Source organism: Myxocyprinus asiaticus, chromosome 16 (genome assembly GCF_019703515.2).
Source record: "Myxocyprinus asiaticus isolate MX2 ecotype Aquarium Trade chromosome 16, UBuf_Myxa_2, whole genome shotgun sequence".
In the NCBI taxonomy this organism is placed as follows: Eukaryota; Metazoa; Chordata; class Actinopteri; order Cypriniformes; family Catostomidae; genus Myxocyprinus; species Myxocyprinus asiaticus.
The window spans coordinates 2,576,709-2,593,047 of record NC_059359.1 but is presented as its reverse complement, the minus strand read 5'-3'; the positions used below and the strand labels follow the sequence as shown (position 1 = coordinate 2,593,047).

At 37.6% G+C, this 16,339-nt stretch overlaps 1 protein-coding gene across 5 annotated transcripts in view; it reads right to left on the bottom strand.

Moving 5' to 3' along the window:
- LOC127453594 (E3 ubiquitin-protein ligase UBR5-like) overlaps window positions 1-16,339 on the bottom strand; it is an 82,707-nt gene that overhangs the window by 19,840 nt on the left and 46,528 nt on the right. For all 5 annotated transcript variants that reach the window (XM_051720065.1, XM_051720066.1, XM_051720068.1 and 2 more), the window contains 9 exons: window positions 10,723-10,877; window positions 10,537-10,628; window positions 8,528-8,674; window positions 5,869-5,987; window positions 4,809-4,935; window positions 4,581-4,710; window positions 986-1,146; window positions 290-529; window positions 34-157 (listed from right to left, as the gene is read on the bottom strand). In XM_051720065.1, the coding sequence (XP_051576025.1) occupies window positions 34-157; window positions 290-529; window positions 986-1,146; window positions 4,581-4,710; window positions 4,809-4,935; window positions 5,869-5,987; window positions 8,528-8,674; window positions 10,537-10,628; window positions 10,723-10,877 (1,295 nt within the window). The remainder of the gene's footprint in view (window positions 1-33; window positions 158-289; window positions 530-985; window positions 1,147-4,580; window positions 4,711-4,808; window positions 4,936-5,868; window positions 5,988-8,527; window positions 8,675-10,536; window positions 10,629-10,722; window positions 10,878-16,339) is intronic.

Here is a 16,339-nt window from a genome sequence, read left to right as displayed (position 1 = left end):
GATGCAGTGATGCTACAAGCAAGCTTTTTTCACCTCTTCTACATCAGCAGACACAATATCATCCTGTTCCTCGTCACGGCCGCGGGCAGTCTGGGATTGGCTACTCCTGCGGGGCTGAGGGTTCCTGATGATGTATGATGATGCCGACTGACTGGAACTGAAAGGCACAAGCGGATTATACCTCAAATGTATATAATGTGAAGCTGTTTTTGCACTGATGTCAGACTTATTTATTTGTTATAAATAAAAACAATTAATCATATCTATCAAGTTTCAAATGAAAACTCACTTGCTGGACTGATCTGGAGAGGGCCGTGGTGGGAGGGGCTCCACAGAGAAGAGCTCTTCACTGCCCTGTACGGCATCAATGCTGGTGCTGGCCAGAGTGAAGGGCGCTGTGGGGCGGGCGATGCCCATTCGCACTGGCACGATCAGGGACTCGGCTACATTGCAGAGCTCTTCCACGGCGTATGGCAACAGAGCCTGGAACACACGCCTGCACTTCCCGATCGGCTGAGGGATGAAGTTGCTGAAAAAAAAAAAAAAGGATGGCATACATGAAATACAAAAGAATGATACTCTTTCTCGGATGCCATGTTTATTATTTACACAAGCGTTGCGGGGAAATTGCGTTGCTGTGGAGAAAGCTGCTTACTGACTGAGCCGCATGTATACAGGAGTACAGAGTACGCTGCTTATACAGTGCATGTAAAAGGAAATGCCACTTTCTCTCAATAAGCCACTTTAAACAGCCACTGACGGGCCAGACATGATTTTATCCTTCTGGAATTGACTGGATTGTTAAATGTGGATGTTATCAGAATGGAGACAGATGTTTGGAGATTTGACTTGAATATATTATTTAATTTGACTATTATGCACCAAAGAATCATATACAATAAGACCAATAATGTGTATTAAGAAAGTAAATGGGATCATTTCCATCCTTGTGAATGACTACAAGAAAAAGGTCAGTAAGTCGTACTTTTTCTTCTTGGAAGATGCCATCTCCACACTGAGAATGACAAACACTCTGGCCACAGATCGCAGGAACCTCCGTGTGATGGTGATGGCCTCCTCCCTGCGGCCGGGGGTGTATTTATTCTGAAGCTCTTTTACCAGAGTCCCTAACAACGTGTCAATAAACTGGAGGACAACAAGAGAACGAGGACACAGTTAGTACACAGCAGTTATTTGTGTAGCGGTGGAAAGTACTCATTGCACACAAAAAGTCATTACACTAAATAAAACAGGGTTTTCATACATTTAGCAAAAAATTACTATAACGACTTTTTAAATTAAAATCACATCATGTACAGTGGCAAGAATAAGGGTAAGTGAACCCTTTGGAATTAGCTGGTTTTTGCATTAATTGGTCATTAAATGTGATCTCATTCTTATCAAAGTCACACAGTATAGACAAACAACAATGTGCTTAAGCTAACAACACACAAACACAATTATAATCTTTCATGTCTTTATTGAACACATCCTATCAAACATTCACAGTGCTTTGGAAAAAGTAAGTGAACCCTTGGATTTAATAACTGGTCGATCCTCCTTTGACAGCAATAACCTCAATCAAGCATTTCCGGTAACTGCGGATTAAACCTGCACAACGTTCAGAAGGAATTCTGGATCATTCTTCCTTACAGAACTGCTTCAGCTCAGCCATATTCTCAGGATGTCTGGTGTGAACGACTCTCTTGAGGTCATTCCACAGCATCTCTATTGGGTTAAGGTCTGGGCTCTGACTGGGACGCTCCAAAAGATGGATTTTCTTTTTTTGAAGCCGTTCTGTAGTGGATTTACTTCGATGTTTAGGGTCATTGTCCTGCTGCATCACCCAACTTCTACTGAGCTTCAGCTGGCACACAGCCACCCTGATATTATCCTGTAGTAGTGTTGTCACAGTACCAACATTCCAGTAGTCTGTAACGCTACCAGTGAAATTTCGCGGTTCTCTATAAAATTAGAAAAAATGTGCTATTGAACACACTACTTTAGCGTATTTAAAAAGTTACATTTCAATGTAAATAAGATATGCATGTTTCCTTCAACACTTGTGTAGGGCCCTACTGAAATCGGTTTTATTTTTCCCCCCAAATCCTTTATTATTATTTTTTCAGAATTCTATGTTTTAAAGTTTAATTTTATTTTATTATCAAAATGGTGTCTACTCAAAAACATTTCCTTTCTAAAAAAATAGAACAATTACTTATCAACACACTGCATTTAACACTTTTCAGTACAAAATCACTCTTGCTTGTGATATATTGCTTAATTTTTATTATTATAATCATTATTCATTATTATTATAATTATTTCTACAGTGAGGATTACATTTTACTATACAGTTATAATATACATTTGAAGTCAGAAGTTTACATAAACCTTAGCCAAATACATTTAAACTCAGTTTTTCACAACTCCAGTCTTAGATCAGTTACGTTCACTATTTTAAGAATGTGAAATGTCGCCGGGGGACTGGGTAGCTCATGGAGTACTGACGCTGACTACCACCCCTGGAGTGGCACGAGTTCGCGATCCAGGGTGTGCTGAGTGACTCCAGCCAGGTCTCCTAAGCAACCAAATTGGCTCGGTTGCTAGGGAGGGTGGAGTCACATGAGGTAACCCCCTCGTGGTCACGATTAGGGGTTCTCGCTCTCAATGGGGCGTGTGGTAAGTTGTGCATGGATCGCGGAGAGTAGCATGAGCCTCCACATGCTGTGAGTCTCCACGGTGTCATGCACAACAAGCCACGTGATAAGATGCACGGATTGATGGTCTCAGAAGCGGAGGCAACTGAGACCTGTCCTCCGCCACCCGGATTTCTCACAATAAGTTGCCACACTGGTGGGCCATTTGGCGTTTTTAATTTACTGCACTATTTTACAATCAAATCCTATTATAATCTTAATAAACTATATATCGTTGGAAAGATTGGAGTCTCAAGTTTCCATATTTGGCCACTGTTTTGTGATAGATATGATATAGCAAAAGAAATGTATTTATTTGTGACATGATTATGCATCAAAAATCCTCTGTGATCTGCCGTGAATGTGGTGCGACTTTATGTTTCCAGGCAAAGCATGATGAGAATAATTTGTAGTGTTTAGCACTTAAAAGTTGTATATAGTCAAGTTGTAAAAACAGTTTGTGATTTGGTTCTCATTTTTATTGTTGTTTTTTTATTGTATTCATATGTTCATAGTAAAAGGCATTTGTTTTTATAGCCTGTGTTATGTTTAAAATGAAACCATCCAAGTGTCTGCTTTAAAAAGAGTCCAAATTTAGGTCTGTACTCCCAAGCATTCATAAATTATGACCATTTAAATTTGAGTATTTAATTTTTTGGCCTATGCTCAAAAAGGGGAGTAACAGTTAACAGGTTAATAATCACACTAGGACATATCACGATTTAAACATTAGTTGTGCATTTCAGTGTAAAAAGGAGTAACAGAGCACACGCTCAAATAAGCGTGTGAGCAATTGAAAGCAGTCGTTTGTCAGTAAGACAATGTGCGGGTACCGAATTAAGTAGAACAACTGGTATCGTTACATATTTTTTATTTTAGTAGCGACTTGGCATCGAAGTACCAGTACTTTTGACAAAACTATCCTGTAGAATATCTTGATAAACTTGGGAATTAATTTTCCTCTCGATGATGGCAAGCGGTCCGGGCCCCAAAGCAGCCCCAAATCATGATGCTCCCTCCACCGTACTTCACAGTTGGGATGATGTTTTCATGTTGGTATGCGGTGCCCTTTATACGCTATATGTAGTGCTGCGTGTTTTTTCCAAACAATTCAACCTTAGTTTCATCAGTCCACAAAACATTTTCCCAGTAGTGTTGTAGAGTGTCAAGGTGGTCTCTGGCAAATTTCAGGTGCGCAGCAATGTTTTTGTTGGAAAGCAGCGGCTTCCTTCATAGTGTCCTGCCATGGACACCATATCTGTTTAATGTTTTCCGTATAGTAGACTCATGAACACTTATAACTGTGGACAGATGAATCTCTAAGATCTTCAAGATAACTTTGTAACCCTTTCCAGCATTATAAAAAGAAACAATTCTTGATTGTAGGTCTTTTGAGATCTTTTTTTGCAAGGCATGGTGATGCTTCTTGTGAACAGAAAACTCAAAATGTTTGAGTGCTTTTTATAAGTCAAAGTAGCTCTAACCCACACCTCCAATCTCATTTCATTAACTGGATGAGACGATTGCCAATTCCTGACTCTAATTAGCTTTTGTTGACATCATTAGCCTAGGGGTTCACATACTTTTTCCAATCTAAACTGTCAATGTTTGAATGGTGTATTCATTATGTACAAGAACAATAATTTGTGTTATTAGTTTAAAAAGATTGTGTTTGTTCATTATTGTAACTAAGATGACGATCAAACCAGATTTAAAGACACATTTATAAATAAATGCAGGTAATTCCTAAGGGTTCACATAATTTTTCTTGTCACTGTATTAACCATAATTGCGAGCATCTTGTAACCAATTTCCATGACTTTTACAAGCCTTTATTAAAACCTGTTATTTCCATGAAAACCAGCTGTTTCTGGCACTCACAGTAATGTCTGGTGCACACTTGACGATAAGGCAGTGTGTGAAACAGTCCAGCCTGATGGTACCACTCTGCTGGTTCAGATACATCTGTTCCTCAGGTAAGAGGTGAGCGATTCTGCTGCTGGCACTCAGTCTGAAAAAATTCAACACAGAACATGAAAGCTGAATGTGTACAATCCTAATCGCTGTCTCAACTCACTAAACATGAGAAGTTCTATTAAGGACACTAACGGGTCTTTGTTCTCCTGAGAGCCGAACATGATCATGGACTTCAGAGCATTCCAGTCCTGTAGGACACGCTCTAGAGCCAGCTGAGCAAACCGCGGAGGTTCCAGATCGTGATCAGGCATATCAGAGTCTAAGAGAAACAGAGAGATTCCTTACACAACATGAAGCCAAAAATAACCCCAATGTTCTTTCTGAATAAAATGGACTAATGAACTGTACACCATAAGACCAATGACATGCTACTATAAAAGAAAATAAATGTTAATTTTCATAATCCTTCAAAATGTAATAAAAAATAGTTTTTAAACCACGGTTTATAGTTTCATTTAGTTTTTCATTTGTTTTGTGTTAACTATTTTTTTCCATTTACTAAAAAACTGTTCAAATCCATAGTTTTCATCTTAGCTTTCGTATCCAAAATTTTGGAATGCCCAATTCCCACTACTTAGTAGGTCCTCGAGGTGGCGCGGTTACTCACCTCAATCCGGGTGGTGGACGACAAGTCTCAGTTGCCTCCGCTTCTGATACCGTCAATCCGCGCATCTTATCACGTGGCTCGTTGTGCATGACACCGCGGAGACTCACAGCATGTGGAGGCTCATGCTACTCTCCATGATCCACACACAACTTACCACATGCCCCACTGAGAGCGAGAACCACTAATCACGACCACAAGGAGGTTACCCCATGTGACTCTACCCTCCCTAGCAACCGGGCCAATTTGGTTGCTTAGGAGACCTGGCTGGAGTCACTCAGCACACCCTGGATTCGAACTCATGACTCCAGGGGTGGTAGTCAGCGTCAGTACTCGCTGAGCTACCCAGGCCACCACATTATTTCTTAACATTCTGTACCACTCAGAAATAGGTCCCCAATATGGAAGTTAAAAAAATTGCAAATGCATTTTCCTGTTGCCTTTAAGAAGTCTGATCACTTTCACAATTTTCTTCCGAAAAGGTCATAAGAAAACTGGGATACGCAAGTTAAACTAAGCATCCCATTTTTATTTTTATTCTGATAAATGGGATTGCCTAAGCTTGATGCATCCATTTCCCAAACGCACCTTCAGTGCTGGCGGCCTTCCGGTTCCGGTCCTCTCGGATGCGGGGTGGCCGATACTGACAGTGCTCCACACTCTGCCTGGCAACAGTCTGCACCAGAAACAGCAAGATGTGCTCTCCCCTGACAGACACAAACAGAATAAACTACAGTCAAAACTGGCTGTTGTTCTTAGCTGAACAAAGATTATGTGTAAACATTCAATTTGATTTTAATTAATTTTGATCGTCAGGAAGTGATAATCCAATTCCAAAAGATTATTCTCAATTCATCTTAATTTTTTCTGCAACAGTGTAGGTGAACAAATATTTTGTGAGTTAAGGTGGCTGTCACTCAATTCTATTTCTGCTCTGATCTACCAATTGAAATAACCTTGTATAATAGGGATGTACAGATATGACATTTTTTGGCCGATAGCAATATTTTGCCACTTACCTTATTTTATCATATCACTGTTTAAAGTATTACAAAAAACTATTATAAAAGGCTTTTTCATTTAACTTTGGATCTGTTGAACACATGATAGGCCAACATTTTAAAAAGCCACAATGAAAGGTAAATAGAAGATGAAAAGATAAAATAAAAATACAAAAAAAATAAATAATAATAATTACTAAATATGATAACATGACGATTGAAATGAAAAAAGTTGGGGTTTTTCTCACTTCCGTTTTTTGCCATTCAAAACAACAGAACTCACATTTTACTTGTATGTACTGTATATGAATGAACATTACAAATTCATACAATGCATATGTTGGGTAATTCCACAGAAATGTCAACCACATCATGGAAAAATAAAGTTAAAAGGAACTAAACCCACTTTTAAATAATTATAGTAGTATAATGGATAATGGCACCCAGACCGCTAGAGGGCGCCGCTGGCTCACGCAGCACTGACTGCAGACATTATTTTCAAAAAGCAGCTTTAAGGTTTATTTTTTCAATCTTAATTCAATCAATCATGCAGCATTAATGGACATCATTCCAATATCTCAGAAGTCAAAGACTACTGGTTTCACAGCATATTGGATGGTTTCCCTCATCATGTAGCCTATAGGTAAGTGCTCCTTTCACAACTGTCACGTCTATGGCGGTTTTCCGCATTAACGTGAGAAAGAGAAAGAATAAAAATTAAGTGCCAACCATTCTATATATTGTGGCTATTTTTAGACCATTTCTGCATTGTGTTACAAATAGGCTATTTCAAAGTGTGTTACTAATTAATTATCAATAAACCATCGGTTTTTCATAACTGTGTTTTCATGTTTATAACCAATATGCCGATGATTCTAATTTGGACAACAATTGGCTGATAAATATCGGCAGCCGATACATCAGTGCATCCTTAGTGTATAATAACCTAGTATCAGAGTTTGCTATGCAGCCTTCATAGCTCTGTAAGGCCACGTCGACATGAATATGTTTTCGTTTGAAAACACATTCATTTTGCTGTTTACTCCTCTTACCCAACCAAAAAAAAACACTTCCGATTAGTGTGAACAAGGCCAGTAAATCAAAGACAGTTTAAATTTTCTTTAACAAGCAGATTTTAAAATTCGTATGTTAACTAATCCAGAATCTTTTGAGAAAGAATCATTATGCATCTATTTTAGGGATGCACCGATGTACCGGCTGCCGATATTTATCAGCCAATTACTGACCAAATTTAAACCATCGGCAAATCGGTTTTAAGCATGAAAATGCTGATATGAAAAACCGATGATTAATTTATAATTAATCATCAACACACTTTGTTAAAACTCTGAATTCAAATGTACAATCCAGAAATAATGATAACAACAGAATGTAGAAAGGTTGGCACTCCTAAAGAACATGTAATATTTAGAATCATTCTCGTTCTCACATTGAGGAAAAACCATCATTACAGACATGACAGTTGCAAAAACCGCACTTAGTTAAAATCATCCAAAACCGGCAACAAACTTTGACTTCTAAGACTTTGGTATGGTACCCATTAAGGCTGCACGATTAATTAAGATTGAAATCCCAATAAGATCTTGCACGATTAACAAAGCTTGAAAGATGCATTTAAAAATAGACTGCAATCAGCGCTTCAGTCAGCATTGTGCTGGATGGCATTTTCCATTATCCATTACACCACATTAAACCTTAAAAGGGTCCTTTGTTCCTTTGGTAACTTATTTCCCATGATGTGGTTTACATGCATATGTTGGGAACTGCCCAACATCTGCATGATATGAATGTGTGATGTTCTATCAAATACAATACAAACAAGTAAAATGTGATTTTTAGTGTTTCATTGAATTATATTGTTTATCTTTCATTGTGGCTCTCTTTAAAATGTTGGCCTGTCACATGTTCAACAGATCCAATCCATGTTCAATAGAAATTATTTACTGTAAGAACAGAGAAAAAGCTTTTGTAGCTCTTTGTACATTTTTAAAACATAAGTCCTAAACAAAACAGTAATCTGATGACAAAATAAGGTAAGTGGCAAAATATCAGTATCGGCCAATAGTTGTTTGTTAATTTTGATATCGGTGCATCCCTTATTTATTTAAAAAATAATTCCTCCAACCCTTAAACAGACACAAGTCTGCCACAACTTAATTCTCCTTCACAACAGAACCCCCCCCCCCAAAATAACAAGCTTTATGCTCTACGACTGTTGAACATACCTGCTGTTCGGAGTGGTAACTAGATTAGTGGTGGTCAGCAGTCTGTAGAGCAGATCCAGGCGAGCTGCCTTCTGTCCAGCAATAAGTGTTTTGCATTTACATTTCTCCCAGCAGTCACAGTACGCAGTAGGAGAGGTTCGCTTCAGTCTGGACAAGAAATGAGAGAAAAATGGGTTTGCTTAAAATGGCTATTACAAAAAAGGTCTGAGATTAACTATATTTGGGGTTTCAAAGACCTCAACACTGTATTTGTCAAAATGAACAAGTTCTTTTATTATATTTTTTTGACCTCATTGAATACTTAAAGGCTTGTTCTTGAAGAATTGTGAATGTTTTATCATGAAGTAGACAAGGACTTTTCAGAAAGGTGATTGTTATTCAGGACTGTAACATTTCTATTTGGGACATAGCTGTTCTGTATGAATGCCCTCTAATAAATCACCGAACAGTACTGAGCGCTACCGATACCCTGGACTGAACGTCACTGTGTGCAGTGTTGATGCAAAATGCTGTCTGATCAACTGCAAAGGTAACGCCCAAAATTATGCCATAACTTTAAAATGAGGCCCCAATTTGGCCCGTTTGCTTATTGTTGATAGATCATTTGATCAGTTTGAAATGTCAAAATTTGGGAAATAAAATCTAATTAGGTAATAAATGATTTGTTATAATCGAAAGAAAATTTGTTTACGAATTTTCCTATGTTTACGAGAACTGATTATAAAGACTTAACTAATGTTAAGCATGCTTAACATAGGGCTGGCTGATATGACAAAAAAACGTAAGGACGATTTATGATTCGATTTTCCTACATTTAAAAAAAGTAACTCCAACAAGATTCAAATAACATGTTCCTTATTAGAATGCAAGGCAAACTGGTTAGAAAAGTTTTTATTTTTTTTATTATAGAAAACAAAAGGTGTGTAACAGAAATGCACAAAAAAAGTGAAACACAGAAAGTTGTCAACAGTGTAAAAGTAAAATAAATTAATTTATTTAAATTAACGCTGATGTTCAGAAATAAAAGTATAAAATAAGAAAACTACAAAATACCTCAGACAATGTATTATTTTTATCTAAATCAAGTCCATCTAGAAAGTTGTCTAGAAATCAATATCTAGAAAAATGTTTATCTAGAGAGTATATTTAGTATATCAATCAGTCTTGTATGTATAACCATAAACATGCAGATAGAGTCCAGACATTTCAGTGTTGAAAACGCAATAAGCTCAGTTTAAAATAATGACGTCATTCAGTGCTGTAAGCACGCGGCGCCCTCTAACGGTACACGCTTTAGCAGAGCAGCAAACTGAAATAATGTCGCTGTTTGTCAAAATGATCACTTCACCTCCTAAATGTTGGCTATAAGTGCAGTACATTTGAAACACGTCACAGAACAATGTAATAATTAGTAAATAATTATCCGAATCATCGTGGTAAAAGGAGATGTGGTTGATTCTCCCATAACTGTCATGTTCTAACACTTTATTATAAACATACATTTCTGTTGACATCTCAGAAAATTTAGCTTAGTGCTTCATGACTTACACAACTTACACAAAACAGATATTGTTTAAGCCGGTGTAAACATGCATGATGGACGAAGTCTACCTACAATCACACTGTACTGGAAATATTACCGGCTTTTATATCGGTCTCCGTGTTGTTAACCTACGTTACATTGGAGTGCGCAGCCGTGCATATTTCCACACGTGTTCATCTTATCAGATTGAGGGCGGCATCAAGCAAAGTGCTGTGAACATTTGTTCTTTCTCTTTTATATTCAGCCATTGGTGGATTGACAGTGTATCCAACTACAGTGTCTGCTAAAATTTTATGCAAAAACTCGATTCCACGATTAAAAAAATAAAATAGGGTCAAAAACTTAAATTGAATGAATAAATAAATAAATCGCTCGGCTCTAGTTTAACAAACTTTTATTGGGCCCACTGGGTCTCCCAGAACTGAAACAGAACATAGAACGTTAAAAGATTGTGGTTTCCACTCACTTGCAGTCGTGACCCTTGTGGCAAACCCTGGCACATTCAGTGCAGCAGCACAATGACTCCAACAGACCGCAGGTTCTGCACTCAAAGATATCCTGGATACACACACACCGCATGGCTAGTTAACATCACACAGTCCTGTTCTGAAGACATTTAGCGCAGACTACACTCTCAACTTTGAGCTTTCACCTGATTAATGTGTTCAGCTCCGGTCCAGGTGAAGCTGCAGGTGTCGTTACAGCAGAGAACGTAGAGAGGAGAATCATCTGGATTGGTGCCTGAAGGACAGATCATCTCCATGAAAACAGACGCCGTATCCTCTTTCTCTCCAAGACTGGGTTCACCTGCACAAGAACAACAAGGTCAAGATTTAGAAAGTACAACAGCCCCTTGCATTATCAATAGGGCTGGTGTATTGATACAGATTTCCCGATTCGATTACGATTCACAGGCTCTCGATTCAATTCAGATTTCGATTTATAGTTATATTTCAGTTATAACGTCCTTTTTGCTTACATATGAAATAAATTCTCTCTCAGATACCTTCTAACTAGGTACATTACGAAAATATTTTACTAATTTTATTAGTTTGTCATATTTTCACATTTTAAAAATGAACAAATCCATATATTCCATCAATAAATGTGATATTATATTGCATATATTGTTACGTTTGTTGTTTACATGCATAATTTGTACTATTTACAAGTACTTAAATTGATTTGTTGAACACATGCAAAAAAACGGTATTGACTCTTTAAAGGGATAGTTCACCCAGAAATGAAAATGCAGTCATTGTTTACTCACCCCTGTGTTATAACCCTATATGACTTTTTCTTTTTCTGAACACAGAATGTTGTGCTCAGTGATGTCATACAATGGCAGTTTATGGTGACCACCTCTTCAAGCTTCAAAAGGACACAAAAGTATAATTCAGAAGTCTAATAAATTATTCCATGAGACTCATGATTGTTATGAAAGCATACGATAAAGTTTGGTGAGAAATCAAACTGAAATCAAACTGAATGTATTAAGTGAAACTGTTGACCGATCTGTGCACGTTCATGATAGGACAAGAGCAACAGTTCACGCAGCCCCCTTGCGACATTGGGGCGTTCTGTTAATAAAAATACATTTATAACGTGTTGTTGGCCACCAGGTTAGGACATGGTGTGACTGTAGCTGCCTGTAGCCTCCTTTATGTTTCTGTTTGATTTCAGAGTACTCCATTCAAAAAAAATAAGGCTGGGCATAGAAATGCATAAATTCTTCACGACAAACTCTTCAGACATGTTTAGTAAGTTCTGTTCTCTGTTTTGTGTGCAGCTGTGTTGTGTTCTGTTGTCACTATCGCTGTGGAGGACCTGTTTTTAGATAAACAAAATGTTTTCGCTTGAACGTCCCATGTCGTGAGGCGGCTACGTGAAAACGGTTGGTCAACAGTTTCACTAAATAATACATTAGGTTTTGGTGTATCGTATGCTTTTATAACAATCATGAGTCTCATGGAATAATTTAATAATAATAATTTAATAATTCTGAATTATATTTTTGTGTTCTTTTGAAGCTTGAAGAGGTGGTCACCATAAACTGCCACTGTATGACATCACTGAGCACAAAAGTTTTTCACAATTTCTCGCTTTGTGTTAAGTCATATAGTCAAGTCATTTTTATTTGTATAGCGCTTTTCACAACAAACATCATTTCAAAGCAGCTTTACAGAAAATCATGCATTAACAGACAATTAAACTGTAATATCTATAAAGTCTTAGTCATCAATGTGCAATTTGATTAAACAATATTGTAAATTGTGTATAAAAATAAATGATTAAATATTAATTGTATTTAGAACCCCAGTGAGCAAGCCGAAGGCGACTGTGGCAAGGAACACAAAACTCCATAAGATTCTGGTTAATGGAGAAACCTTGGGGGAAACCAGGCTCACTGTGGGGGCCAGTTCCCCACTGGCTAAACAGCATGAATATAATGCCAATATTACTTATGTATAGTGCAAGACATGGTTTAAAATTATTAAACTAAGTGTTAAGGTCCAGTGTTTAAACAAATATTTTTTATGAACTGTAAGATTAATGACTAATGTCTTCGAAGCTCATCCTGGATTAACCGCAGAAGTTCACATAGATGCATTGTCCTTTGTTAGTTGGCTGATGAAGGCTTTTGTTGGCAATTAATTTATAGTCTATGTATTCCATTTCAAGAGTGTAGTCCATCAATAGACCAAGGTGATGCAAGCAGAGATCAATGAGGTGCATCATTGATTTCAGCTCATCTGACAGGTCATTTCGGTGAGGTTCGGTGGGGTCCATCCTAAATCCACGTTTCAGGCAGTGGCATATGAAGTATCCAATGTCTTACAGTTGGAGTTGGCATCAATTCATCCTCTGAAGTCCATCGTAAAAGACCGAAGTGATGTCTGGCTAGCACCAGCTGTAGTTTGTCGTCATCACTCAGCGACACGTAGCAGTGGAGTCCGACACCAAGCAGGAGCGGAGGTGGATCTGGGGTGCTCTGGTAACCTCGGATATGAATCTCGGGGTTGAGACATGGGAACAAATAGAATAATATTAGCATAGATGCCATTAAATTTATTGCAGAATTATAGATTATCAGAAATGTTTATGAGAAATGTTTCTGGTTTAGGCAGACCCAACTAAGCAGCCTAATTGTGTGGTGAAGAATAAATTGGGCGTATGCCTGGCTAAATAGATGAGTCTTTAGTCTAGACTTAAACTGAGTGTGTCTGCATCCCAAACAACATTAGGGAGAATATTGCATAGTTTAGGAGCCAAACAGGAAAAGGATCTACCTCCTTTTGTGGATTTTGATATTATTGGAATTATTAACAAGCCAGAATTTTGTGATTGTAATGAACGTGATGGAATATAGCATGACAGAAGGTCACTTAAGTACTGTGGAGCTAGACCATTCAAAGCAGTAATGCATTACAATAATCTAGTCTTGAGGTCATGAACACATGAATTCATTTTTCGGCATCAGCAACAGAGCATGTGTCGTAATTTAGCAATATTTCTGAGGTGGAAGAATGCTGTTCTATGTTCTTGATTTTCAAAGGACAGATTGGTATCAAATATAACACCCAATATGTAACAGTACATCCATTGATAGTCAAATTATATTTTAGCGGCATCCATATATATCTATATATATATATATATATATATATATATATATATATATATATATATATATCTATATCTATATCTATACTATATATATCTATATCTATATCTATATATATATATATATATATATATAAAATATTATTATTTTTTAAAGAGGTTTTTGGTCCAATAATTAGTACCTCTGTTTTGTTGGATTTGAGTAGAAGGAAATTTCTGGCCATCCAATCTTTGATTTAATTGATACACACTGCTAATTTGGAGAACTGAAATTTCGTCGGGTTTCGAAGAAATATAAAGTTGGGTATCATCGGCATAACAGCTGAAACTTACTCCATGATCCCTGATAATATCTCCCAAGGGAAGCATATATAAAGGAGAAAAGCAGAGGCCCTAAAACTGATCCCTGTGGCACTCCAGTCCAAAAAATATTTAACTTTTGTTTGATTTGACAATTCCAAAGTGGTAACGGTCTGATAAATAGGACCTAAACCATGCTAATGCAAGTCCACTAACGCCAACATAATTCTCCAGCCTATTCAAGAGAATGTCGTGGTCTATGGTGTCGAAAACAGTATCTAAAAGCACTAGGAGACATGCAGCTGCGATCAGATAAGAGCAAGTCATTTGTAACTCTGATAAGTGCTATCTCTGTACTGTGATGGGGCCTAAATCCTGACTGAAATTGTTCATATATACCATTTCTCTGAAGAAATGAACATAGTTGGGATGACATTACCTTTTCTAGTATTTTCAACATAAATGGGAGATTTGAAATCGGTCTATAATTAGCCAATTCTCCAGGATCAAGCCATGGCTTCTTATGTGGTTTGATAACTGCCATTTTAAAGTTTCTTGGGACATGTCCCAAGAATAGAGAGGAGTTAATAATATTAAGAAGAGGTTCTAAGATTACAGGGAATACCTCTTTTTAAGAGCTTAGTTGGTATTGGATCTAACATATATGTTAGAAACTTATGAGACACTGTCTTCTGAGGTTGCATAATTCAAATGTTATTTCTGATCATTTCTATATTATCAGTAAAGAAATTAATGTAGTCATTACTATTGTGCTGCGACAGAATATCTGGTTCAGTTGAGGCTTTATTCCTAACCAATTTAGCCACAGTAATGAATAAACACCTAGGATTGTTGTGGTTATTTTCTATGAGTTTGCTATTATATGCTGACCTGGCAGCTTTTAGTGCCTGTCTGCAGCTACAGACACTATCCTTCCATGCACCGCGAAATACCTCTAATTTTGTATTCTTCCACTTGCGCTCCATTTTCCGAGCTGCTCTCATGGGAGCATGAGTGTGATCATTGTACCATGCTGCAGGGCGTTTCTTTTTTTTTTTTTAGGGGGGGTGACACTATCAAGAGTGCTAGAGAAGACTGTATTTATATTTTCTGTTATTACATCAAGTTCTTCTAGACTTTTTGGCTTACTGAGTATGTGAGAATTCTGGAAGATTATTAGTGAAGCTATCATTAGTAGTCGAAAGAATAGTTCTACCTGAATGATAGTGTGGTGTAGATTGAGTGAAATTAGCTGATCTCAGCATACAAGAGCTGAGGTAATCGGAGATGTCATCGCTCTGTGGTAGCATTTCTATAGTATCAACCTCAACTCCATATGACAGAATTAAATCTAGCATATGATTATGGCGATGAGTTGGTTCTGTCACATTTTGTCTGACTCCAAGAGAGTTAAGAATGGTTTAAGCCAAGTTTCAGTCAAGCAGAGCGCATCCAAACTATGATCTGTAATAATTAAATTTACAATTAGTGCTTTGGTTGAAAGAGATCTAATGTTCAGTAGCACTATCTTTATATGATGCTTATCTTCAATTATTATTATTTTTTTTTCTTTTTCGAGTTTGACCTTAATAAAAAAAATTCTAAATGATTTAGTGAGGGGTCTGTGTTTGGTAGTTCGGAGAACAGACACAGTCTCTATATGATATCTTGGTGATAGACTCTATGTGTTGTAGTTTATGTGACCTGTGTGACATCAAGGCAGCTAGCAGACGTTCAGATTAACCAGTTTGTCTGCTTCCTGACCTGGGCCCCAGTTAGTCAAATACCATCACTACCAAGCCTATGAGCCAAATTACTAGAGAGGGGAGAGCGGCACCTTCCCTAGAGGGATGGAGTCCATCTCTCTTAGCAGGTACGGTCTACCCCAAAAACTCTTACAATTGTCTATAAATCCAGTGCTATTCTCCATTTAGACATCCAGCCATTCAGTGACACTAATCTAGTATAAACCTAGTCACCACTACGAACAGGGAGGGGGCCAGAGCATATTACAGTGTCTGACATCGTTTTTGCAAGTTCACACCTCTTTAGTGATCTCCGACTGGCGAAGCCAGACATCATTAGTGCCAACATAAATAACAATTTTAGAAAATCTAAGTTTAGCATTAGCCAGCACTTGCAAATCTGATGTCAGACACTCGAGCCCTGGAAATGCATTTAACAATGGTGGCTGGAGTCTCTATTTCCACATTATTTACAACAGAATCACCAATAACAAGGGCTCTTTCAACATGATTCTCAGTGGGTGCATCACTGAGTGGGGAGAATCGATTGGAAACCCTAATGGGAACGGGAGAGTGGTGTCGCTTTGCTGAGCGAGTATG